This window comes from Pleuronectes platessa, chromosome 11, assembly GCF_947347685.1.
Source record: "Pleuronectes platessa chromosome 11, fPlePla1.1, whole genome shotgun sequence".
Taxonomy (NCBI): domain Eukaryota; kingdom Metazoa; phylum Chordata; class Actinopteri; order Pleuronectiformes; family Pleuronectidae; genus Pleuronectes; species Pleuronectes platessa.
The window spans coordinates 2,255,766-2,280,282 of record NC_070636.1 but is presented as its reverse complement, the minus strand read 5'-3'; the positions used below and the strand labels follow the sequence as shown (position 1 = coordinate 2,280,282).

Here is a 24,517-nt window from a genome sequence, read left to right as displayed (position 1 = left end):
TGCAGTGGAGGAGATGATTCAGCTCCGCTCAGTGTCCCACTCACATGAAGCTTCTGTAGATCTCATGCAAGGAGATTGTTTCTGTTCAATCCAGTTTAGGAAGAGAAGAGCAAACTCCAGGGTTTGAGCCAATTAAAAAAAGAATAAGAAGGTTTTTTAAGGTTTAGATTTGTCCCCTGGAGGCTTTTCTGCTGGAAGTGGTAATTAATGTTGTTTCTGTGAACATCTGTTATTCTTCTTCTTCACCTTCATCCACCTTCTCCCAGTTCCCGCTGTTCGGCTGTCATGTAGCTGGGAGGCACAGTTTAAAACCCCTAAAATCAGGAAGCGGGTTTTTCCTTTTTAAAAAATGCTAATTCCTCAGGCGGCCTGAGTGTGAATGTTGCCCCAGCGTCCCAGTTTCACTTTCCAGTTTGAAGTCAGCCCATAATGCCCTTATTTTAATGTGTACACTCATTAGCAAGGGAGATGTGTGTGTGTCTGTGTGTGTTTGTGTGGTTGTTTTGATCTGTGCCGCTGTGCATTCTGGCTCCGTCTCTCGGCGTGGAAGTCATTTCAGGGAAGTCAGGGCGATATCGACTTGGCTGCCGCGGCTCCGGAGGCTTTCTCTGCCTGTCAGATAGATAAGAGCGGCCGGGGCAGAGCTCGGCGGCTGGTGCTGCTGTGACGGTGATGGCGTCGGGTGTTGGCGCTCAGCTGGCCCCCCCGCCGCCCGGCTCCTCGCTCCCTCGGCCCTCCCAGCGCCCGGCTAGTGGTTTTCCATCAGTTTTTCCAAAGCTCCATTGATTCTGTTCTTTGTATCTCAGAGGCCCGGGCCCTTTGGCATTGACTGTGACACCACACGGACAAAAAAACACTGAGTCATGACAGCGGCCGTTCACGCACACACACAAAGCGTGAGGCCTTTGTCAGCCGCGCTTGTTGTTTTTAGGTTTGGAGCTTTGTTAAAGTCAAGGAGAACAAAATGTCTTTATCCGTGGTGTTATTTTTCCGGCCGCTCCACCGGGAACACAGATTTCCTTTTGATGGTTATTTTGAGGAATTGGAACAAGCTTGAAAAAAAAGAAACTACAATACTTCTCAGTACTTGGTCTGTGATTGACACATTAGAGTTCACGCTCCTGTCACGTGATTCTATTTAAAGTTCGGTTTCCGTTTTCTCTTTTTCTTTCTCGGCGGCTGAGACGCAGATTGAGAATTGAAGGAAATCCTGACATGGATTTGATTTGTGGTTTTTGTTTTTCACGAGCCTCCAGCCTGGGGCCTTATCTTGCAAGGTTCATTTCTACAAGGTCACTCGTGTTAGAGGAATACTTTGACATGTTTTTTAGAAATGTACTTATTTGCTTTCATGCTGAGTTTAATGAGAATCAATAAAACTCATCATGGTCATTATGAAGCTAAGGCCAGTTAGCTTAGCTTAGCATAACGCCTGGAAACAGAGGAAAGGTTCATTTGACTCTTTCTCAAGGTGATACAGCTTAAGAAAGTTCTCTGGTCCTGGATAACAAATATCACACAACTCCCCTCGACACCAGAGCATTGTGTTGTACAGATTCAACAAATGAACATATAACATGTGGTTGTGGGTTTTCCAAAAAGGAACAGTGGGAAAACTTAATGAACTTAACCTGCATCAAATGATTTTCGAAGGTGTCCTGAACATGACCTGACCCAGATAGAAGGAGGAGGAGGAGTATGATGATGATGAAGATGATGATGATAATAAATCCTTAGAACCACAACAAAGTCACAAAAAGCAAAACTCTTAACACAGATTTGTATTTTTCATCAATCTACACAAATTATTCCCATGTTAGAATATTTGTGCCCAGCTGTACAACAGAGCACCATGAGAAACCGAATGCACAGTGATGCTGTTGAAGTTAGAAAAATACCGTGGTCGTGTCGTTCTGGTCTTTTCTTGGACATGGAGTCAAAAGGATGAATAGAAAACAGCAAAACGTCTCCTTTTAAAAACATTTATGCTCGTGCTATTTTAAAACTGTGGTTGATTTGTGTCGACTGAACATCGCCGGCTCACGATTTGTCCGATGTTGTGTTTAGATTCAGATGAGTTTTAAAGGTTTGGGTCTGATTGGGTCTGGTGTTTAGTTTTTAGATTTGTCTCTGCCTCTGGGTTTGCTCGGTGGAAGCAGCCGACCTGCACCGGAGCCGGCACCGCTGTGTCCTGACCCGTTGTGTAACAGGAGGAATTGGCGAGAGGCTGATAGCGGGGGAAATCGTCTCTGAAGCCGACATGTTTATTTTCAGCCTCTGCTCTTGATAGTTCAGAGGAGCTGAGCTCACATCTGTCACCGGCTCCTGGAGAACTGCTCTGCTCCTCCAGCTCTGCTCCTCCTGCTCTGCTCCTCCTGCTCTGCTCCTCCTGCTCTGCTCCTCCTGCTCTGCCCCTCCAGCTCTGCTCCTCCTGCTCTGCTCCTCCAGCTCTGTTCCTCCAGCTCTGCTCCTCCAGCTCTGCTCCTCCAGCTCTCCTCTTCTGCTCTGCTCCTCCTGCTCTGCTCCTCCTGCTCTGCTCCTCCTGCTCTGCTCCTCCTGCTCTCCTCCTCTAGCTCTGCTCCTCCTGCTCCTCCTGCTCTGCTCCTCTAGCTCTGCTCCTCTAGCTCTGCTCCTCTAGCTCTGCTCCTCTAGCTCTGCTCCTCCTGCTCTGCTCCTCCGGCTCTGCTCCTCCCGCTCTCCTCCTCCGGCTCTCCTCCTCCAGCTCTCCTCTTCTGCTCTGCTCCTCCAGCTCTGCTCCTCTAGCTCTGCTCCTCCAGCTCTGCTCCTCCTGCTCTGCTCCTCCTGCTCTGCTCCTACTGCTCTCCTCCTCCCGCTCTCCTCCTCCAGCTCTCCTCTTCTGCTCTGCTCCTCCTGCTCTCCTCCTCCAGCTCTGCTCCTCCTGCTCTGCTCCTCCAGCTCTCCTCCTCCAGCTCTGCTCCTCCAGCTCTCCTCTTCTGCTCTCCTCCTCCAGCTCTCCTCTTCTGCTCTGCTCCTCCTGCTCTGCTCCTCCAGCTCTGTTCCTCCAGCTCTCCTCCTCCAGCTCTCCTCTTCTGCTCTGCTCCTCCTGCTCTGCTCCTCCAGCTCTCCTCTTCTGCTCTGCTCCTCCAGCTCTGCTCCTCCAGCTCTGCTCCTCCGGCTCTGCTTCTCCGGCTCTCCTCCTCCCGCTCTCCTCCTCCTGCTCTCCTCCTCCAGCTCTCCTCCTCCAGCTCTCCTCTTCTGCTCTGCTCCTCCAGCTCTCCTCCTCCAGCTCTCCTCTTCTGCTCTGCTCCTCCTGCTCTGCTCCTCCTGCTCTGCTCCTCCAGCTCTCCTCTTCTGCTCTGCTCCTCCTGCTCTGCTCCTCCAGCTCTGTTCCTCCAGCTCTGCTCCTCCAGCTCTCCTCTTCTGCTCTGCTCCTCCTGCTCTGCTCCTCCAGCTCTGTTCCTCCAGCTCTGCTCCTCCAGCTCTCCTCTTCTGCTCTGCTCCTCCTGCTCTGCTCCTCCAGCTCTGTTCCTCCAGCTCTCCTCTTCTGCTCTGCTCCTCCTGCTCTGCTCCTCCAGCTCTGTTCCTCCAGCTCTCCTCTTCTGCTCTGCTCCTCCTGCTCTGCTCCTCCAGCTCTCCTCCTCCAGCTCTCCTCTTCTGCTCTCCTCCTCCGGCTCTCCTCCTCCAGCTCTCCTCTTCTGCTCTGCTCCTCCGGCTCTCCTCCTCCAGCTCTCCTCTTCTGCTCTGCTCCTCCAGCTCTCCTCCTCCAGCTCTCCTCTTCTGCTCTGCTCCTCCTGCTCTGCTCCTCCGGCTCTGCTCCTCCAGCTCTGCTCCTCCAGCTCTCCTCTTCTGCTCTGCTCCTCCAGCTCTCCTCTCCAGCTCTGTTCCTCCAGCTCTGCTCCTCCAGCTCTCCTCTTCTGCTCTGCTCCTCCTGCTCTGTCCTCATTCAGCCTGCAGAGGCTCCTTGTGGTCGTCCAGGTCGAAGGTCACAGAGGGAGTGTGACACCAGGAGCTCTTGATTAAATGTAAACACCGATCAGACGGGTGAACCTCTGTTCCCTGAGTGGAGGCTCCTCTCTTCATTAAGTGCTGGAGGAGCCGTCACTAAAGCCTCTGACGTCATTTATAGAACGAGGGTTTATCACCGGGTAATAAACTCACAACAACAACAACAACCGGTGTTTCCGATTACACCGGACACTTTACAAGGAGTGTGCTGAGTATCTGCAGAGATCAAACTTTGATGTTTAATGTTAGATTTCACTGCAGGCGTCGTCCTCACTTCTGTGGTTGAAGATGTGCTCAGCGTTTCCCCTTAATTACCCAGAATGCAGCAGCTGCCATCATCTCATGCCTCCTGCTACAGCTTCACTTAGAGACAGGCCGGCTCAGACGTATCAGTATCTGGGTTTAAGTCAACATGTACTTTTATATTTAAAAGGTTTGACAGGTTAATTTTCACTAAAAACAATGTTGGTCAAACATCAACATTTTGAACTTTTGTTTTATTTTCTTTCCATTCTCTGTCTTTGATTGAACTTCTCATGACTCAGACACAAAACTACTAAACTGGCAAAAGGAAAGTTTGTGTAGAAGTTTGGTTCTTCTCTTTACACCTGCAGCGTCTAATCCTTCTCTTCATAACTTCAAATGGCTGAGAAGAACCCCCACCACCCCCCCAATTTCCTTAAAGTGCCCAAACCTTGTTGTGATTGGAGCAGAACATTTGAACCACAGATTTCCTTCCCTCTGGTTGAACTGCTCAGATGAGAACAATAACATTCAGGCTTTAGAGGGAACACAGAACTTGCTTTGAAAGTTGTGCTGAGGGTGAAACTGCAGCCTGGTTGTTTGTCTCTACAGTGAAATAACCTCTGGGGCCCTTCAGAGATCCAGTGCTGATGTTGCAGGGCCTCGTAATCTGATTTGTTGTGATTCAACTCGAAGCCTGGAACCCGGTGGGATGGAACCAAAAAAAAAACCATCAAGTAAACGATCCAGCGTGGAGGAGCCCACGGGATTCTGTTTACAAGCCTCCCATCAGGTCACGTTAACCCTAAACAGGAACTCGCAGCAGGGGAGAGTTTCCCTCGAAGTCGTGGACTCCCAGAAACCCAACTGTAGGAGCGACCTCACCCTCAGACCTGTGTGTCACTCGGCCTGGAGCTGCCTGGGTATTGATCCCAGGACGGGTTGTGTAATCGGGACGGCTGTGCATCATCGCGCTGGTATGACTGGAGCACCAGCAGGTTTCTGTCCTCGACCTCATGGTTGTGTTATGTAGTGAATCATCTCTCCCTCTCTCTCTCTCTCTCTGTGTGTGTTGCCTTTTCCACACTAATTCTGTTTACTGCGCAACATACCTGACAAAGTATTCCCATGTACTTGTTTGTGTTGGAGAGCTCGTATCTGCTTTGTAGGCCAGAACCCGCTGGGCCAAAAGAAACCAGTGGCAGTGGTGGAGTTTCTGAGAAGAGAGACGTTTGTGTGCTCGTCTCTGATGGACGGACGATCAGCATCACGTCTGTCCTGCGGCTCAGCTGAAGCTTGTCCTCTGATTGGACAGTTTGTGTCTTTGAGCCGCAGGGACGGTTGGTTCCTGTGTCCACACGGTAAACCAGATCCATCCCACTGGACTCTGCCAGTTCAGGAGAGGATTTACAGGATAATGATGGACGGAGCCGTATCAAAGGCGGAGAGCTGGAGACCTCAGGCTCACTCCTCCTTCTCCTCCTCCTCCTCCTCCTCCTCCTCTTCCTCCTTAATAGCAGCCAGTCTCGTCCTGGCTCAGTTTGTTAACATGGCTTCCAACCCGGCCGCCTCCATCCCCAAGGCCTCGCTGACCTGAGTTCATAATTAACCCTTCAGTCGTCTCTGAAACTGGAGTTAAATTAGATTTATTATCTCATTATCAAGCGACAGCCGCCGCTCTTCTGAGAATTTGATTGTTTAAGCTGCGAATGTGGAATCATGTGATTTCCAGTGATACAGACTGAGGTGTGTTTGTGTTGAGGTCGGTTTCTAGACGTGAACAGAAGGATGGAGGGATATGGATTCTGACATTACCCAGAATTCTTTTAAAAGCCGTCAGAAAGTGGTCTGAACTTTAGCTCGTGACATTTGGTCTGTGTGGTTTTTAGAAAGGAACTGTGACAACACCAAGTTCATCCAGAAGCGTGAGACTGTTGGGATGAAACATCTGAACCACTGAGGACACGTTACACAGGTTCGAGACCCGGTCCAGAGGGAGGGAGGGTCACAGTAGAACAGGACCGGACCTAACGTGTGTATCCCCTCTGTTGAGTGGAGACGTGTAACATTGTGTTGGTGCAGCTCAGCCAGCAGCCCCACATGGGATGTGAAACCATCACCTGCTGCTTGTCACCATGTGTTCGCCCCTCAGGCCGACAGCTGGTCTGTCATCAAACCTTTGTTGACTGTCGCTCAGGCTCCAGGTTCACTCAACTGGCGTTTGTTTCAAGAAGTTAAAGGTCACAAATAAATAAACAACTAGAGGATTTTATGATTCATAGCACACAAAAATATAATTTTCAATTCAGAGATTTTTCCTCTGTAAAATGAGATTTTCTATTTTACACCATTAATATTAGTACGTAGAATTTATTTGATGTTTTAGAATCTGCATCTTTAAACAATGTTTTCTTTATATTCCAGGGATTGTATATTATAAAAAACTAGATTTTGTATTTAAGAAGTTCGGTATCAGAAGATCAAATTAAGGTTTTTCTAAAGAGGTTTCCGCTTCATGATTTGATCAGTTCATGATGACTTTTATTTGAACATTATTCAAAATTTCTGTTGTTCTTTGTTTAACAAGGCTTTTAAAATATGTTTTTAAAAGCACTAGAGTAATAATAAGACCTGATTTGTGACTCTGATGATGGTTGGTGGTTTCTCAGGCAGCCCAGCCCCACGATCTGCTCCTCAGCCCTCTAACCAGAGCACCGACTGCTCCTGCCTCATGATGTATTGATGCCTTTTTATATTTCCATGGAAGGGAGGAGGCGGAGGTGTAGTTAACAGCGGATCAATAATGAATGGCACTCAGATCTCTCTGTGCCTCGTACAGCAGAAGACTAAGAAGCCTTCCTGGCCGTTACAGATCTGCTCGTCTGGTCTCTGACTGCTGATGGGGGGGGGCCGGGCGTGTGGCCACAGCTTGTGTTATTATTAGTGAGAGGTGGGAAGATGTGACGCTGCATGTTTAACTTCATTCACATCCTCCTCTCCATCCTGTGGGGGGGGGGGATTAAACCGTCCCTGAGCTTCGGGGACTCCTGTCCTCGCGACACAAGTTGATCACGTTTTCTTGATCAGAGCTTTGACATGGGCGAGCACCAGGACCCGTGCTGGGCTCTGAACACATGATCTGTTGTCTAAGAATAGGATTGAGCCAAGAAGAAGAATTGCAATGTTGACTTGGAAACATGATCATGTGTCTCATCGTCTTTAAGACACGAGAGCGGGACAGAAGGATCTGGCTTTAACAATTTAATTTGGACTTGAACTATCGCCTAAACTGTCATTAGTGATTAATCTGATATTTATGTTCTTTTGTTTCTTAAATTCCATTCAAATGCAACTTACAACTATTATAAGAAACCTTATTCTAACTGTATATTTGTCTAATAATCCGTTTCCCCATTGTTCTTCTGGTTTATTAGAGAAAGACGACAGGTTGACAATGAGTCTAAAAATGGATTTTGTCTGTGGAGCTCTTTGTTTGGAAGTGACATCATGAGGTCGACAGACAGCACACGTCTATATTTAAAAACTTTGACCTGTGTGACACGGGTTGTGTTGGTCAGATTGATTTGTCTTTTAAAGGATCTTTGTTTTAATCTTGAACAGTTAAATGTTGTGGCTTCATGTCTCAGTATGTGTGTTACTGTTTTTCTCTGTCCTGAGGTTTTGATTTTTGTTTAGAATCTAAATATTCCTGTTATCTACGTTGAAATGTTTCTTAATTGTTGAATCTTGAAAACTGCAGAGTGAATTATAAAAGTGTATTTTCTCTGTTTCTCGTTTCAGCTCTTCAGAGAAGTTAGAATAATGAAGATCTTGAATCATCCGAATATAGGTGAGTGGAAACGTGCATTCACACAAGTTGTTAAACTTTTCACAGGTTGTCTCACGCAGGGCTCTTGACCTTTGACCTTTCTGTCCCTGGACGGTCACATGAGACCACAGGTTCATCTGGACATTTAAACCCCCCCGACGATCTGTCCCTGAAACACGCTGCACGTTTCCTTTAATGCATCTGACTTTGAATTAATAATAAAATAGAATATCCTCGATTATTTATTACTTCATAAATAATTTGTACGGCAAATGGTTCGGTCCGAACAAGACAAACCACAGCTCATTTCAAAACCAGATTTAAATCCTCTTGGTCCAGATTTTTATTCGGATCCACGCACACACACGCACGCACACACAGACACACACAGACACACACAGACACACACACACACACACACACACAGAGAGAAAAAGGAGTTCCTTAAATATGTCATAAAAAAATCCATGACTTATTCTCTCGGAAATTGGCGCTGGTGTCAAAAAGACGGGGGGCAACAGATAATTGAAAACCTCTTTGTTGGCTGTAAATCATATAAATATCTCCATGAATCGAGGAACATTGTGTTATTAGACAACAAAGGTTTTCTCCTGGTTACACAATAAGTAACTCACATTCAGAGCAGGTCTGGATTCGTCCCTCATTACTTTTAATTTCCGTTGCTCTTATGTTTCCTCTTGTATAAAAGCGAGTACAATTACCAGGATGATGATGTTAAGCTCCTCTCGGCTCACACACACACACACACTCTCCCACGTACTCCGTCTTTGTCTTCCTTCCCACCTTGTCTATATTTAGCAGAGCAGCCCTCAGCCGATCATCACACAGTCTTTTATATGTGGGAGCTGTACACACTGCAGTGAGAACAACGTTTTTTTGGGCTCTACAGTAAATATTGAATGCTGCTCGGCTCAGATGATCACGACATCCGCACCGGTCCACGTGACTCCCTCCCCCCCCCCCCCCCCCGATTCTCCTGGTGTCTGTTTTTTTGAGTTCGTGTTCATGAATTCGTTGCTGCCTCTGTCTGAATCGCTCCCATCTTTCTTTAGACCTAATTGAGTTAATGATTCCCCCTCTGTCTGTCTGTCCCTCTTCCAGTCAAGCTCTTTGAGGTGATCGAGACGGAGAGGACGCTCTACCTGGTGATGGAATACGCCAGCGGAGGTGAGACGGAAACAAGACTCACATGTATTTTGTGTGAAACTGGAAAAACAACATGACTGTAAATCACAAACAGATAATACAGATCCACGGCTGCTGTAGAGATATGAACAGATATAATGAGTAGAAGTCTGCTCAGTACATTCTGCTCCCTGGGTCCAGGTATAATTTATTAACACCAAATGTGATAAATGTGTGTGTTAATAATTTAGAGATGTAGGGAGCAGTGTGTACTCTGCAGATTCTACTTCTTTCTAAAAAGTACAATGCAAAATAATCTAGAGTTTATCTGACTCTGAAGTTTTTAATTTAAGGAAATTAGAAATAAATACATTAAACTGCACTTTGGATGCAGAAAACAGAGAAATGCAGTTGAGTAAAGCCTAACGTTGAATTATGAGTTTGTTATTTCATGATAACTCTATAAAGTTTCCTTAAAATATAACAATTAACAATCAATGAAACACAAAGTAAACATCAAAACGTGTCCTAATGACTTCTGATTAGCGTTGGTGTTTATTGTTAACATGTAAAGTGAGAGCAGGTCAGCGGGGGAGTGTGGAGGTGCAGGTATACCGGGGTGTGTAGTGTGTGTGTCTGTGTGTGACGGCTTCTTATTTAATGCAGCGACACACACATACACAGAACCTAAGAAGTCATTGATTTCCTGGAAAGGTCCAATTCTGAGTTTAGGAGGAGGAGGAAGAACTTACATTAGCACTGAGATAGGAACGCAGATCAAAGCCAATTACATTCGATTCTAAAGGTTCAGTTTGTGGGATTTATTCTCATCTAGTGGTGATGGTGCAGATTGCATCTGAATACTGTAAAGTACATCAGCGTTTCAGAGTACCGCTGTGACATGTGACCTTGTGTTCAAATGATTCCAATTCAAGTCTGACTAAGACTCGAAGTATCTTCTACTTCCCATCGTGGAGCCTCCTCCTCCTCCTTCCTGGTTCTGATCCCTGCTCTCCTCTCCATGCTCCTGCAGCTCCGACACGCAAAGTGTTGTCGGGCACATTCTGTCTTTAGCAGTTGAGTCAGAGACCGGTGATGAATTGTTGCTCCTCTGAAGCCGTGAAGTACAGAACCGCCCCTGCAGGTCAGCCCCGGGAGAGTGGGAGGGTTTCGAGGATTCAGGGAAAGCGGGGGAAGCGTCTTTGTGCTATTATTTTTTTTTAGCATCAATGTGGATGCACGTACACGCACACACAAGCCACTCGAGTTTAATTAGCACATGAGTAAGTGTGGTCACGTTTTGCCTGGAAGTGTTGAAGTGTGGGCTGCTGCTGCTGGAGCACACGGCCGCAGCCCGGTGCCTCCAGGAGAAGCTCGGTGAGGAAGATGCCTCAGTGAGGTCATCAAACCCCCGGGAGCCGTGCACATGGGTGATGGTGCAGCTGCGTGGAGAAGTTTAATCGTGAAGTTCTTTCTGTCTGCTTGTGACGGACGTTTTGATTCTCTCTGTACCTCACTGCTCTGACTTCTCATTCGTAGTCTTCCTCCCTCTCCAGCACCTGACTCCATGTCTCACTCTCTCTCTTCTCTCCTCTCTCTCTCTCTCTCTCTCCTGCAGGAGAAGTGTTCGACTACCTGGTTGCACACGGACGAATGAAGGAAAAAGAGGCCAGGGCTAAATTTAGACAGGTACCCAGCTTTTCTTCGCCTGCAGTGTTCTGGTTTCACATCTCTGCTCCCGGCTCAGCCCCCGTCCCCCCCCCGTCCTCCAGCCTCACACAGACGCTGCAGAGACGAGACGGATGAGAGACGTCTCTGAAGGACTTTCCCCCACAGTCCAAAGTCACTGACTCATGTTTGAAGGAGCCAAAGAAACAGATTCTAAATTAGTTCATCAAGAAACTTTGTTATGAAACACTATCTATGTGTCCACCTTACAGCATTTATCTCAATCGCCCCCTGGTGGCTGGCTGCAGTGTAGTTCATGAACCCTGCCTCCTCCATGTTAGCAGATGGGACTTCTGCTGACATGGAGGAGGCATGGTGATCGATGTTAATTTTGACCTATGTGTTTCTACAGAGTTGAAGAAGTGTGAATGTTTAGTTTTCCAGATTCATTTCAACACAATATGCAAAACAATGCTTAATGTAAATTTAGAAACCACATATTTTTAGCTCTTCTATACCACTGTTAAAATGTGTAATCACTGTTTAGAGAAGCTCTGCACAAAGGAAACCGTCCCTCAACGTGTTGAACGCCGCCTGCTTCTCGTCTTCAGCGTCGACCTCACATCCTCCTCCACCACATCCTCCATCACAGCTCGAGAACACAGCAACAGACTGAACTGAACTCTGCTCCTCTCTCTCTCTCTCTCTCTCTCTCTCTCTCTCTCTCTCTCTCTCTCCTCTTGTGCAGATTGTATCGGCGGTGCAGTACTGTCACCAGAAGCACATCGTTCACAGAGACCTCAAGGTGAGTTCAGGGAAAAACATCCGGGGTGGAACTCTCGTCATTAGCAGATTATCTCTGATCTGGTTCTATAGTGCAGCTGCATGATGGGACGATGGAAAGAATAAAGTCTCTAGTCATCATTTTTAGAAACATCAGTTTTCTTTGGGATTCAGGTCTTTTGAGAAAGGTGAAAGTTTAAAAATGCCAGAAGGATGAAATGATGGAGCATCAAATCTAACAAGAAGCACAAAATGAAAACACAGATGCAGATTAAAAACAAAAATAACATCTGAAATTACTTATTTAGTGATAATTAGAAAAGATTTGGGGGTAATGACCATTTATATAGTGTTAACAAAATAAATGACATTTTCTATTTCATCTTAACTAACCAAAATCATCCAGTTTCACAGGATTAGTTATTAAGCATGTTCACGATGCTGTTCTGTCATATATAATATATAAAACAGGACTTATTGATTTATATCTGAGTATTTGCTGTCTGATGTTTCCAGGCTGCAGGAGCTTCATATATAAATTTTCATATTCAACTAAAATCCACATTTATTCTTTGTATTAGTACTAAAGTGTCTCCACCTTTTGAGGCTGATTTCCTCTGACTCATTTTGGATAGAAAGGTCACGGTGTAGAGAGCTGACGTCAGTGTTTTATTAATCATCTTAAACTCCCAGATTCCCACCCGACTTTAACACGGTGCGTTTGATTCCTAAACACAGCACCTGCTGCTAACGAGTCCCCGCTTCGCCGTTTTCCAACTTTGTCCGAAGCCGTACAACCACCTTGACAGTGAGCGGGGGGGGGGGGTGGCGTCTGCAAACATACAAGCAGTCAGAACCCGCTCACGTGTTCTAGTGTAAATGAACCTCCTCCGTTTCACAGCCGTGACGCACTCTTCCTCTCCAGGTTTAAATATTGATGCTTCTGTATTTTTATCTCGGCGTCACTTGAGGAAGAGGAGGCCGTGTTTCCGCTCTGCCTCTGTACGTCCACACCGTGTCCTCTGTGGAGCTTCATGAATGATCCATGAGGAGGGGGACACGAGGAGCAGCCTCTTCTCCCTGCGCCTCCTTCGTATGCAAAATAGAACACGTGACCGTCTCCACAGTCACAGAGCTGCCTCGACTTTAATCCTCTTCGTGAGACGCGTATGAGAAGAGGCGTTATTTAGTTTTTTGATCTCCTTGTATCCAGCCAAGTGGTGACGAGTGTTGTTTACCCCTCGTGCAGCGGACGCCCCTCAGCGTCTCAGTGTCTCAGTGTCTCACTCCCGTCCTCTCGTCCTCTCGTCCTCTCGTCCTCACGTCCTCCGGCTCCGTGGACTCTTCTGCTCGTTTTGTCTCCGCTCCCTAATTAGTCTCTCGCCCACAGCTGTGAGGGAGCAGCTGTTTGTGTTGAAGTCTTCGCCTCATTTCGTTTGAAGAGTTTCATTCACAGAGGAGACGTTTACAGTTTGATTAGATCAGCTCCAACCAAACTGAACCGAACTGAACTGAACTGAAGTGACAGGGAACTGACAGTGACAGTGATCTCCCAATGTGAGGATTTACTGCTTTATTATCATTTTAAATAAATTATCTGTAGGTTTCTGACAGATTTTTAAGGAACAAGTGATTTGATTAATTGTCTCTTGACCAAATGTGATGGGCATTTCCTTTTTACCATTTTTATATATTAAACAATTAAAGGAATAGTTTATAATTTTGAGGAAATATCTTTCTTACCATGAGCAAGACGACTTGATCAATATCTTTACATGCATGTAAAGAAAAAGCATTATCTGGTTTCATTTTCAGTTTCACACAGGAAACAACTGTACAGGCAAGAATTTAATGAGTTTTGCTTTTCTATGAAGGTCGTGAGTTTTAATCTGTTTAATTTGAATCCACAGTAAAGCCATTATAAGACAGCCTTTTTAATGTCTTTTGTCACTAATTAATTCAACTCATTGTTATCAAAATCACTGTGAACTCTGCTAATCTGCAGTTTGAGCTGCTGGTGAAACTGAATTAATCACATCCGGAAGTCAAGAAGACGTTTTTAAAGTCCTTCAGATCAAAACTTCACTAAAACAAGGGTCGTAACCTTTGACCTTCCCCTCTGTGCCTGCAGGCGGAGAACCTGCTGCTCGACGCAGACATGAACATCAAGATCGCCGACTTCGGCTTCAGCAACGAGTTCACCATGGGCAACAAGCTGGACACGTTCTGCGGCTCCCCCCCCTACGCAGCGCCGGAGCTCTTCCAGGGGAAGAAGTACGACGGGCCGGAGGTGGACGTCTGGAGTCTGGGAGTCATCCTGTACACGCTGGTCAGCGGCTCGCTGCCCTTCGATGGACAGAACCTCAAGGTGAGGACATGTTCTACTGACGTCACGATGCTGCCTTCAGGCCCAGTGTCCACCTCCTGGAGATCTTCAGTCCTGTCTCCTTCTAACCTCCTGCTTGTGGTTCTCCTCTCTGCAGGAGCTGCGGGAGCGCGTGCTGCGAGGGAAGTACCGCATCCCCTTCTACATGTCCACCGACTGCGAGAACCTCCTCAAGCGCTTCCTGGTGCTCAACCCGGCCAAGCGGGGAACTCTCGAGGTGAGGGAGGACGCAGAAAATGTAAATATACCTCTCAGTTCTTAAAACTCTCCCCCCAGCACGCCTGCACCATCGGAGAATGCCATCTACCCTCCACTCTCTCCAGCAACCCCCCCCCCCCCCCCCCCCCCTCCTCCCCTCATTCTGGTCCCTGTACCTCCCGCCTGCATCACCTCCTCCGACGCCCACAGTGTCCTGTTTCCTGTGAGCGCGGCCCACTCTCTCTCTCCTCTTTCCTTTCCCGTGTTGTAACCATGAATAATGCATCGTCATGTTTGGACCGAATCTGTCCTTCCTGGTTGGAGATGGATGGAGCCTTTGCACCGAACACGTGACTGAGACGATGCTCAGGGTCACAGCTTCTCTCAAACTTGTTGTGACCTTCACAAGTTTTTACAACATTTAGTAACAAGAAATCAAAATTTGAGACAATTCATAATCGGACAGAAGAGAAACATCCAGAGGTTTTATTTCACCGAGAGCTTCTGCTGAGGTTAAAATAGTTTTTTATGTAAGAGGACGGAGAGTTTGTTCCACAGATCAATTACTGTGCTGATCTCATGCAGTGAAAAGTGTTAATGATTATCTTTAGCTGGAGCTGCTGATCAACCTGACACCGAGCAGAACAACCATCGACACACACACAACTGGAAGTCTTCTCTAAAAAGTTCTACTGGTAATGACTGGAATCTGGTTTAGAGACACTCTTAAGTTTATTGATATAAACATTTCGATGAGCCATTTTACCCAAAAAAACAGTTATTTTTCGCTAATGAAACAGTTTTATTGCTTCTAGTTAATAATAATATAATTCTGTGGCTCCAAATGCAAGTGAATGAACTTAAAATTTGCTTTGACTCTGAGGTCACATGTGTCGACCTCAGATGCCACACGCTCCCCCTGGATAACGGTGTAAGCTCCGGTTACATCAGAGCCCGGTCAGAGATAATTAATTTGGCTCGGTCCTCATTTAAACCCCCCCCCCCCCCCCCCAGACAGATAATTGATCAGGTGCAAATTAAAAAATGTATTTGCAAAAAAAAGAAAGAGCAGCAGAGAACAATGTGGGTGTTAGTGCTGCGAGGTTCTGGACAGGAAGCCACATGGGTTTCATCTCTACAGACGTTTTCTGACATGACTTTTAGTTTTATTCATCAACCCCCTTTACTGAAGCCTCTCCTTTCAAAGTAAAAGCAAAATAAAAGCCACATAAAAACCTCAATGAGTTAGTTAAGAAGTTAGGTCCCGTCCCAGTAACTCCAGAGCAACACAGTGAACAGTTCACGTCCCTGAACAGCAGCTGTAACAAACAGGGCGGTCACAGTAAAGACCTGTTAGAGGCGGGATGTCTCATTAGGTGCTGCTGCGCCTGAAGCACCATCTGTCCTCAGAACATCAACTTCACATAAGTGAGGAGTAAATGACACTCTGGTCATTCAGAGACGCCGGTGACTGTGATTGGACAGATTGAGCCGCTCGTCTTCTCCTGTTCAGGTTTACGACTCTGGTCTAAATCAATGATGATGACCCAGCGTGATGCAAAACATCTGCTGCTCTGTAGAACCACGACGTGCAGCAGAGACAGTTCTGATGGGAAGCTTCTCCTCGTCCTGGTTGATGCTCTCGATGTGAACGTGGTGATTTCACAGTCGGGTCCTGTTTCGGTGATAAGATGAGAAATTAGAAACTAGAAGAAAGAACGAGAACTCACTTCCTTAAGGGATTATAATTAATGGAAAGGTTCCTATAAGCCTGTATAAAAGATTTACAGCTTTTTATATTGGCCAAAAAGTACGTAGAAATTTATGCCGCAGAGAAAATGAAGAAACCAGAAGAAGCAAATTTATTTAATCTCAATTACCAGTATATGTATCCGTAAAACACATTTACCCTGATTTAAAGTCTCTTTAAAAAGCTGATTTATTGGTTTCTTATCTCAAATGTTGGTGCATGTCTGTGTTTATGATAAAGAAAATGTCCGTCATGTCTTTGTGACAGTTGAATAAAGTCGGTGTCAGTCGGGTTCTTACTGTCTGAATCTGTATTTGCAGCAAATCATGAGGGATCGATGGATCAACGCAGGATTCGAGGAGGACGAGATGAAGCCGTACACTGAACCCGAGCTCGACATCACGGATCAGAAGAGAATAGGTAAAATAAACATTTCACTGATTCATGTCAAACTGCTGATATCACATATCTGCATCTATCTTATCGAGCGTTGTGACCATCGGCCTCGTGAAACTCTGCTGTGCAATCAGCAAAGTGCACGAGAGTTAAAAAGCAGCTTCCTCTGTGTGAGGAGACGTCGGCGTGGTCACAGCTTTACCACCGAGAGGCCGACTCATTGTTTCAGAGCTGAAGAGCTTTAAAAAGAGGAGATGAAACGTGATGATGAAGAAATAAACATGAGCGCGGCGGCTGAAAGCAAAGACACAACAAGAGAGTGAAGCCTCCCCATCGAGCTCAGGATGAAAGCTGTAGAGGGGGGGGGGGGGTGGGTGAGTGTTACATAACAGCAGCTGGGGTTGGCGGTCGGTGCACATGTGTCAGTGCGAACTCACAATCAGCCGACAAAAAAGAGAAGAGGAGGGATGAAAAGAAGGATGCGAACGAGAGAGAGAGAGAGAGAGAGAGAGAGAGGTCTTTGTCTTTAACTATCACATCTGCTCCCTGATAACTTCACTGGTTATTCTGGAAACCATTTTGACCAGTGGGTAATTACAGCCTGAGGTCGTTAATGGACACGGACGTTCAGCAGAAACACAAAAGCCTTCAACACCAAAACATCCAGGTCCTGGTGAATACGAGTCAAAACTCAGATCAACAGTTTTATGAATGTTAACAGCTACACTGATTATAACAATCTGATCAAATAATATCTAAAGCTACAGTATTAAACTGTGAAGAACAAAAACTGAGAAGAAGAGAGAAGGTGCTGAGGAGGAGGAGGAGGAGGAGGAGGAGGGTGAAAGTGGGAGCGATGAGGAAGGAGTGACGGAGATGGATGAGAAGAGATGGTTATCACAGATTCTGCCTGGTGACAGCAGAGGAGCTTGTTTCTCTCGCTCACTCTCTCTCTCACTTTCTCAGTTTCTCTCTCTCTCTCTTTCTCAGTTTCTCTCTCTCTCTTTCTCTCTCTTTCTCTCTCTCTCTCTCTTCCTCTCTTTCTCACTCTCTCTCTCTCTCTTTCTCTCCCTCCATCTCTCTCTCTCTCCCTCCATCTCTCTCTCTCTCTGTTTCTCTTTCACTCTCACTCACTCTCTCACTTTCTCTCTCTGTCGCTGTCTCTCTCTCTCTCTGTCTCTGTCTCTCTCTCTCACTATCTCTCTTTCTCTGTGTCTCTCTCTCACTATCTCTCACTATCTCTCACTATCTCTCACTTTCTCTCTCTTTCTCTCTCTCTCTCTCTCTCTCTCTCTCTCTCTCTCTCTCTCTCTCTCTCTCTCTCTGTCTCTCTCTCTCTCTCTCTCTCTCTCTCTTCCACTGACGTCTCAGTTCTACCTCTGGTCTGACTGAGTTAGTGTCAGTGTCCAGGTACAGAAGGAGACTGACACCATGACTTGAGTGAGATTCAATTCGATACCCGACAAATTAAAAACCCAGTATTGATATTTCACACAGTCTGCAGCTGGTGGGCAGTGAGTCACTCGATGATATAATGATTGTGCGCAGCAGTTGTGTGTCTGCATCCAACACGTCTGCTGTCACTCACTGAGTTTTGATCACACGACAACAAAAACAAACCTGTTCGTCAGCGGCAGGAAATCTGAGCTGGTCACAAATCACTGAGTCACTTTAACACCTCTGATCTGAGGCCGACTCCATCTCTGAATCCATCTCAGACCTGTGACTCCGCCACGTTTCAGATGGAACCGTTTTATTAAATATTAATAAGGGGAGTGAAGTGTGGAAATGGAAGAATAAAAGCTTTCACGTGATGCATTATGTTAGGGGGGGGGGGGGGGGGGGGCACACAAAGGCACTAGGAACCACACGCAGAGATAAATGTTTAAAGGCCGGAGCTGCAGCAGGAAACACGGCTTCACCTGCCGTGGTGCTACATACGTCAGCTGGACGGGGGGGGGTTACATGTCAAAGTCACGTGTGTCCGTGTCCACTCACCTGCACATGTGTGCTCTCATACAAACCCTCCAATCAGAGTCTTTCTGATTGATGGAGGCAGAACCAGAGGCAGGGGGCTGATGACACAGTTAATATGCAGATTACTGCAATATTTAGTCTTTAACAATTAGTTAATTGATCATTTAACAATCACCAGCAAACGTACTGGCTATTGTTTTAAGATTGAGAAGCGATGGTTTGAAGTTTGAGTCCTTTTTCTGCAAAAATAACAAACCTGTGCCTGTGATTTAAATTTGAACTATGTTGTGTTGCTGCAGATGTGATGGTGGGGATGGGCTACAACCTGGAGGAGATCCAGGAGTCTCTGGCCAAGATGAAGTATGATGAGATCACAGCCACCTACCTGCTGCTGGGCAGGAAGGCCTCTGAGGTACGAAGATCAACTGCCTTCATACCGGAATGTTTTTGTTTTCCTCCCTAACACCTGTCTGAGCCTCGACTCCACACGAGCTGAAGGTGGAGGAGCGTGCACTCTGTGATTTGACTCCGTCTCTCTGCGTCTCCTCCAGAACGAGCCCAGCGAGTCGGCCTCCAGCAGCAACCTGTCTCTGGCCAAACCGAGACCCAGCAGCGAGCTGAACGGCCAGTCGCCCTCCCACCTCAAGGTGTCGAGGAGCGCCTCGTCCAACCACAAGCAGAGACGCTACAGTGAGCAAGGTGAGCAGGACCACCTCCTGTTAACAGTGTGGAAACATCATTTTAACTCAACACCTTCTATCCACTGGGCTGTTGTTGTTCCTCTGAGTTGAATGAAGCTGCCTCTCTCTCCTGATGAAGGTCGGTTTGTGTCAGGAGCTCGTTCAAAGCAGTAAAATCAGTCACACGGTGGAGGCTCTTTAACCTTCAGCTCAGTGCTGCCTATTGTAATATAACACTTTGTCAATAACATCAGTTTGTACGACTTCCTGTCTGAGACCTGCAGCTCAGACATCTACACTCAGAGAGAGAAACCTCTGGAGCTGCAGCACTCACAGGAAATGAACAATCTGTATTCAGCAACTGCCACAGGAAAACATCTGCATGGAAGAATGAACTAACTGTTAAATTAAAGCTATTTATGTGGGAGTATATATTATACAGTATTAATGTAATAACAGTGCAAGAATGGATAGATGATAGATTCATAACTGGATTAAATTATATGAAAAAAAATACTAGATAAATACTTACAGATAGATAAATATACAAAGCTCTAAAGCACAGTTTTCTAATGGGCTGACGTCTCTGTTCATCAGTTCAAATCAGTTTCAGATATTATACTTAATCCAAATGTAGGTCGTCTCATTTTAGATAAAAGCACTTGAATTAAAAAAAGCCTGTTCAGTGTTTGAATCTGGTTTAAACAGAATCTTCAAGTCACTCGTCTCTGTTTCTGTTTCCTCTCTCTCTCTCTCTCTCTCTCTCTCTCTCTCTCTCTCTCTCTCTCTCTCTCTCTCTCTCTCAGTCGGTCAGAACAATCCTCCGGGGACGGCTCACCCGAAGAGGAGTCAAACCACCACGGCCGAGAACAGCGTGAAGGAGGAAGGAGGCGTCCAGCTGCGTAAGCCCAGCACCCCGGGGAGCCGCGGCGCCCCCCCCGCCAGCCCCCTGCTGGGCAACGCCAACAACCCCAACAAGGCCGACATCCCCGACCGCAGGAAAGGCGCCACCACCGGCCCGAGTGTGAGTCACGGCACCAGACACACACTTTGAAACTTATAACAGGGAGTCGCTAAAAAAATCAGAAACAAGACAGATCAAGGTCCCAAAACAAATAATTAAAGAGACACGGCTTCAGAGTGCAAGTGAATCATAAAGAACATTCCTCTACCAGATATTCATGTTTCTGGAGGAGGGGGTGAGGACATCTTTATCTACTTTAGTCATGTTGAGATGGTTCCTGATGGAGATTCACTGAACTTGACTACTGATGTTTTTTTAACCGAATTACTTTCCATTACAGTTCTTATCAGTTCATCATGTTTTACATTCCTCTGCCTCTCTCCTGCAGACTAACCCTGCGTCGGCTGGGATGACCCGGAGGAACACGTACGTCTGCAGCGACCGGAACAACACGGAGCGTCTGTCCGTCATCCCCAACGGGAAGGAGAACAGGTGAGAGGAGGCTGCTTCCTGCCGTCCACACGCATCCATCACAGCAACAGAGAGTCGGTGTTAATACAAGTAGATTCCAGACGCTGACACTTTTATCTCAGATAGTAAAAAGTACTGGTAGTTTGTTCGGCTCCTTCTATGGAAGCCGGTTTGTCTCTTTATCTATTTTCACCAATCCTCAATGTTCTCTATGGTCAGTATTAGAGTTTGAATCCAAACACGGAGACAAATCCTCACCTTGAACATGAATGGTGACAAAGTCAAATCTTGTAAATATTAATATTCGTCGTCTCAATACAAACTCCAGCGTCAGTCGTCCAACTCCAGCTTGTTCAACTCAAAGGCCGAGACTTTCTCAAATATTGATAATCTCAGAGAAGATCCTTGGAAAAAGATTTGTTTCACCCCTTTAGTTTATTTCTTTATTTTTCATTCTATCTTAATTTACTTTCCATTTTCTTTCTTACTTTTCCTTTCTGTGTGTTTGTGGTTTGGTTTTGGGTTTTTGGGTTTTTTCCTTTTTCCAACTGTGGCTTGACCAGCATGACTGAGGTGGCCCGTGCCACTAGCCCCTCCTCCTCCTCCTCCTCCGCCTTTGCGGCTGCTGCGTTCGGCGCCTCGTCCAGCTCGGTGCGGCTGAGGTATCAAACCGTCGGCCCCTCGTACGCCTGCCAGGCAGGCTGGGCCACGCTGCCCCACTCCTTCTACGATCTGGACTACTGCACGCCCAAGTAAGACGGCAGGGCCTCCGATGCACCCCCCTGTCTGTCTCCTGTCTCATGTCTCAGCCCCTTGTCCGGCCCCTCGCTAACCCACACATCCAATCAGCTTCACTCTCTAACACCACAACTAAACCATGGACACGTGTCCTGCAGCGAGCTGGTTCCTCTGGTCAGGGTCTGAACTGCGTGTGGAGCAGAGAAGAGCTGTAGAACTCTAAAACATGAGTTAACTGTAGATATGTGACAAGTGGAATAAAGACACAAGGACACTAAGTTAACACTGATCTTAACATTTCAAAAAGTAACACAAGAATCATGTAGGACCTGTAGAATGAAAGTTATTAGGGAAGTTGTATTATCCATTTTTATTTATAGTGAACAGGAAAACTCTTTAAAATTTAGATTCCCATGCAGATTGTTATAGATCGAAGTTTTACCTGAGGTTTATTTCAGACTCTGACGAGTGGAATCACATTATTAGAAAAATATGTATCCACACTCTGCCGTCGCGCCGCCCCCCCCCCGACAGACGAGGCGTTTGTGTGTGATAATATTTTTCCGTCATCCCTCCATGAAGCCACGGACCTGCAGACATTCACAATAACCAACTATCACAGCTCCGCCCCCCCGATCTCTCCTCCATCCTCTGCCGTGAACTTTGACCCTGATCTTCTCCTCCGACCCCGGGTCCCTCACCTGTTCGTCTCACGAGCCCGACGGCTGAGCTCCTCCTGCTCCTCCTGCTCCTCCTGCTCCTCCTGCTCCTCCTGCTCCTCAGACCGGGATCAGGGACACAAAGTCACTCTTATCATTCTGAAGAGCTTGATGTCCAGGGCGAGAAATTAACAGCATCATGTCCGGCTGGTGAATTGATGCAAATCCTCTCTCACAGTGAGAGTCGGGCTAACTTTGATCAAACCTGATCTAAAAGCTTTGTTCACACAGAACAAACACCAGGTGGCGCTAGAATCTACAACAGGATGTTAGGCAGACATTTCTAATCGTCTTTATTGAAGTTTTTAAATAAAATCATGTGTTGTTTGACTTCCTGAAACAAATTAAGTGAAAAATAAAAAGAGAATTAGTGTGAGTGAGAGGAAAAGCAGCGTTTTAAGACAAAAGGTCTCAAGACTGAAAATGTTAGTTTATTCGTAAAATATTAAATGTAATCTGACTTATTTATCAGGCTGTGAAATCTGAAGGATTAAACAAGTTGTCTCAATCCATCAGCTGCTGAAAGTTTTAAATGCTATTTGATTTCCTGCCCTGTTTACATCTAACATGCCAGATTCATTTATCTGTAACTCATGGTCGATAATAGAATATTCCATGTACCAATAACTAACTCTTGAAATGTGGTGAAAGAGTTGAAGGGTTATTTATTTCCATTGCAGCACGAAACTTGTGTTCCTGCACAAACAGAATTAGAAGACTTAATTTATTTGTGAATAGAAGATGATGCAGACAAATGTAGTTAACTTCTCTAAGTTCAGGCACATTGAAGACCTGTCCCCGTCCGACTCTAACCCCCCCCCCCCCTCCTCCCTCCACCTCAGCAGCGTGGCGGTGTCGCCCGGCGGTCAGAGGAACCCGGTGGCGTCGACCCACAGCATCACCAACGCCACCACGCCCGACCGGCTCCGCTTCCCCCGCGGCACGGCCAGCCGCAGCACCTTCCACGGGGGCCAGCTGAGAGACCGGCGCACGGCCACGTACAACGGGCCGCCGGCCTCGCCCACCCTCTCCCACGACGCCACGCCCCTCTCCCAGACCCGCAGCCGTGGAACCAGCAACCTGTTCTCCAAGCTCACCTCCAAACTCACCCGCAGGTAAGCGAGGGGAACGCCTCACCCCAGGAAACACACACAGTTTGGGCTTTAGCTCTTTTTCTGTTCAGTTTTAATCTTGAAGTTATTATAAAAATCATTTAATGAACTTTTTAAACTGTTAAATGTCGAGTGGTCGTCAGGACTGAAGTAGAAAGAGACTCCTGCTCTGCTCAGTTTAATCTCCTGTGACTCTGTCTGTTCCACTTTAAAATCCAATCAACACTTTGCCTTGTGCAGTCAGGATGATTCATTACCTGCTTTGGGGAAACTTCACTGTCCTGTACCTGGTGATTTACTCTTCAGTCTGAGTTGTTGGTCTGTCACTGCCTGGCTGCCTGCCCCAGAGAACCGAACCCACGACCTCTGATATCACTCAGAGTCATAAGAAGTTTGATTTCTTTGGTCTAAATCCCAGTAGAAAGCGATGGTCTGGTTCAAACTGGTTGATCACATTCAAACCAGTGGTGGAAAAAGGAGTAAGTTTATAAATGCGACCACACAATCAGACTTCTGTACGACACAGGCTGAGCCACACGACGGAAACACAACCACAACACAAGTGAGCGACGGTGGAGGTTCACTACGACAGGAGCAGAGTCGTGAACCGCTTGTGATTGTGTTTCCGTTGTGTTCTCTTGTGCTTGTGTGAGACGTCTCGGCCTCTGTACGTTTGGGGCGGATGTTGAGATCTGCTGGGAACCGAGTCAGAGGCGTGTCGGGTGTGAAACGCACAAACCACACAACACCACAGGTTCTTCTGCTTCTATGATGACTCGTGACAATGAGTTTTATTTTGAGCTCTTCATGAGAAAGTAGATAAACTCTGCAGGTGGAGTCACTGGTGATTCACCTCTCACATCCAGGGTGTGTTCAACTTTTGAATTTAACCGTGTGAACATGAGTCGGATCTGAAAAGCATCAATAGATCAGTTTTCTTTTGGGTTTAGACCAAACAAACCAAAGCATCAGAGGTTCAGTTTCCCTCTGATTCCAGATCTGGAGTCTGTACCTGTTATCACACTCTGGATTGTTCAGTTTCTAGAAACATCTATCTATTGTTTCAAGCCTCTTCGAGCGGCAGCCGGGCCGGAGACGTCCCTCCTGCAATGACTGACCTAAAATGAGGAATTGAAATCATTTGATTACCAAAAACAAAAGTCAATCTCCCTTCTCACTGTTGATGATTCCAATCAGCCCATTTTTGTTCACTCATTCAGATTCCTCATGCCTCCCCCCCTCCCCTCCCTCCCTCCCCCCCTCCTCTCACGTCTCCTTCACCATTCTCACTGTGTCTTTGTCTGGTTCTGTTGTAGAAACATGTCATTCAGGTTTACCAAAAGGTAGGACCCCTGCACTGCCTTTCGCTGTGTGACAAAAAAAAATAACGACAAAAAAAAAAACACGACTTCCTGTGCAACTCAACAGACGTGTTGTGGGGCTGAACTAACACAACGCTTAGCTGGAGACACACAAACTCTCTGGGTGCGT

General features: G+C 46.5%; 1 protein-coding gene across 2 annotated transcripts in view; it reads left to right on the top strand.

Annotated features, from left to right (window-relative positions):
* mark3a (MAP/microtubule affinity-regulating kinase 3a) overlaps window positions 1-24,517 on the top strand; it is a 38,377-nt gene that overhangs the window by 7,570 nt on the left and 6,290 nt on the right. The window contains exons 4-16 of one of the 2 annotated variants that reach the window (XM_053434212.1): window positions 8,011-8,059; window positions 9,161-9,226; window positions 10,803-10,873; window positions 11,601-11,657; window positions 13,767-14,003; window positions 14,119-14,238; window positions 16,290-16,389; window positions 18,642-18,754; window positions 18,894-19,041; window positions 19,829-20,046; window positions 20,375-20,478; window positions 22,757-23,029; window positions 24,343-24,369. In XM_053434212.1, coding sequence (XP_053290187.1) covers window positions 8,011-8,059; window positions 9,161-9,226; window positions 10,803-10,873; window positions 11,601-11,657; window positions 13,767-14,003; window positions 14,119-14,238; window positions 16,290-16,389; window positions 18,642-18,754; window positions 18,894-19,041; window positions 19,829-20,046; window positions 20,375-20,478; window positions 22,757-23,029; window positions 24,343-24,369 — 1,583 coding nt within the window. The remainder of the gene's footprint in view (window positions 1-8,010; window positions 8,060-9,160; window positions 9,227-10,802; window positions 10,874-11,600; window positions 11,658-13,766; window positions 14,004-14,118; window positions 14,239-16,289; window positions 16,390-18,641; window positions 18,755-18,893; window positions 19,042-19,828; window positions 20,047-20,374; window positions 20,479-22,756; window positions 23,030-24,342; window positions 24,370-24,517) is intronic. The other variant, XM_053434213.1, reaches the window with a different exon arrangement.